This window comes from Perkinsus marinus (genome assembly GCF_000006405.1).
Source record: "Perkinsus marinus ATCC 50983 genomic scaffold scf_1104296957160, whole genome shotgun sequence".
In the NCBI taxonomy this organism is placed as follows: Eukaryota; Perkinsozoa; order Perkinsida; family Perkinsidae; genus Perkinsus; species Perkinsus marinus.
In genome coordinates this window covers 29,807-30,771 of record NW_003207234.1, presented here as the reverse complement: position 1 = coordinate 30,771, position 965 = coordinate 29,807, and the positions used below count along the sequence as shown (strand labels likewise).

Genomic DNA, 965 nt, shown 5'->3' with positions numbered 1-965 from the left:
TATCTACCTACTGCGCGGCTGGTAGTCATTGTTCGGAGCGTCCGTTTGACAGCAATAAGAGACGAAAACGCTTGCAAAGGTAACCCCCCAGTCTCTTGGTATTCCTTTGCGCTTGCCTCGCGGCTCCGCGCATTGGCCACGGGAGACGTTGGCTTAAGTGGTTCCCATCATAATTGACGTATACACCCATCGTTCATAAAGCTACGATGACGATCCCAAAAAGTAAAAAATGAACTAGTTTAATAGTCGTCATCTATCATCATCAATTACCATAGTCGTCTACATAATTCTTCTAGTCGTCTAAGTCGTTATACCATAGAACCTTGAAGTCGTCTACCAAAAAGCTAGTTGGTGTCGTTCTCGATCATAACGTAGTCACGATAGTAGACACGTTGCTCGGCCTGTCTTAGAGAGTCGAGACGTGCCTCTGCATCCACACTGTCGACGCTCAGTAGCTGAATAGCGTGTTCGTACTTGGCAAAGACGTCAGCCATAGACTCCCCTAGGTTCTGGTGCAAGTCGTGAACCACGTTAGTACAGTTGTTGGACTTAGCGTGATCGGACAACGTAGACAGAAACGTACCCTTGTAGAGGCCAAGTAGACGTAGATACGTATAGTGAATACTCATAGGTATACGTTGACACCTACGGGCCCTCAGGTTAGCGTCGTGGGGTAGTGTAGGGACTCCGAGTACGTGACCAGTAGTACTAACGTCCCAACAACGTAGAGAAAAGCTGACCAGCCTATGCATCTTCTTACAGTAAAACCGACGTTGTAGTAGATGGCATACCCGTCGTGATCCCAAGTGCATGTACTTATAGTGATAGATAGTCGATAGGATCCTTATGAGGGCTGACGTATACTTGCTGTTACCAAGATAGATCACACCGTCGTCATCTTCTTCAGCATGGCGAAGTCGCTCTGGGCTAGGGTGACGTCTGACTATACCATGTTGGTCAACGTA

General features: G+C 47.5%; 1 protein-coding gene across 1 annotated transcript; it reads right to left on the bottom strand.

Moving 5' to 3' along the window:
• Nucleotides 1-344: 344 nt before the first annotated feature.
• Pmar_PMAR013827 (hypothetical protein) lies at nt 345-629 on the bottom strand (the record flags this gene model as incomplete). The annotated part of the gene is made up of 1 exon (XM_002774914.1): nt 345-629. One exon carries the CDS (start codon nt 627-629, stop codon nt 345-347), a length of 285 nt encoding a protein of 94 aa, XP_002774960.1.
• Between the last annotated feature and the right edge of the window lie 336 nt (nt 630-965).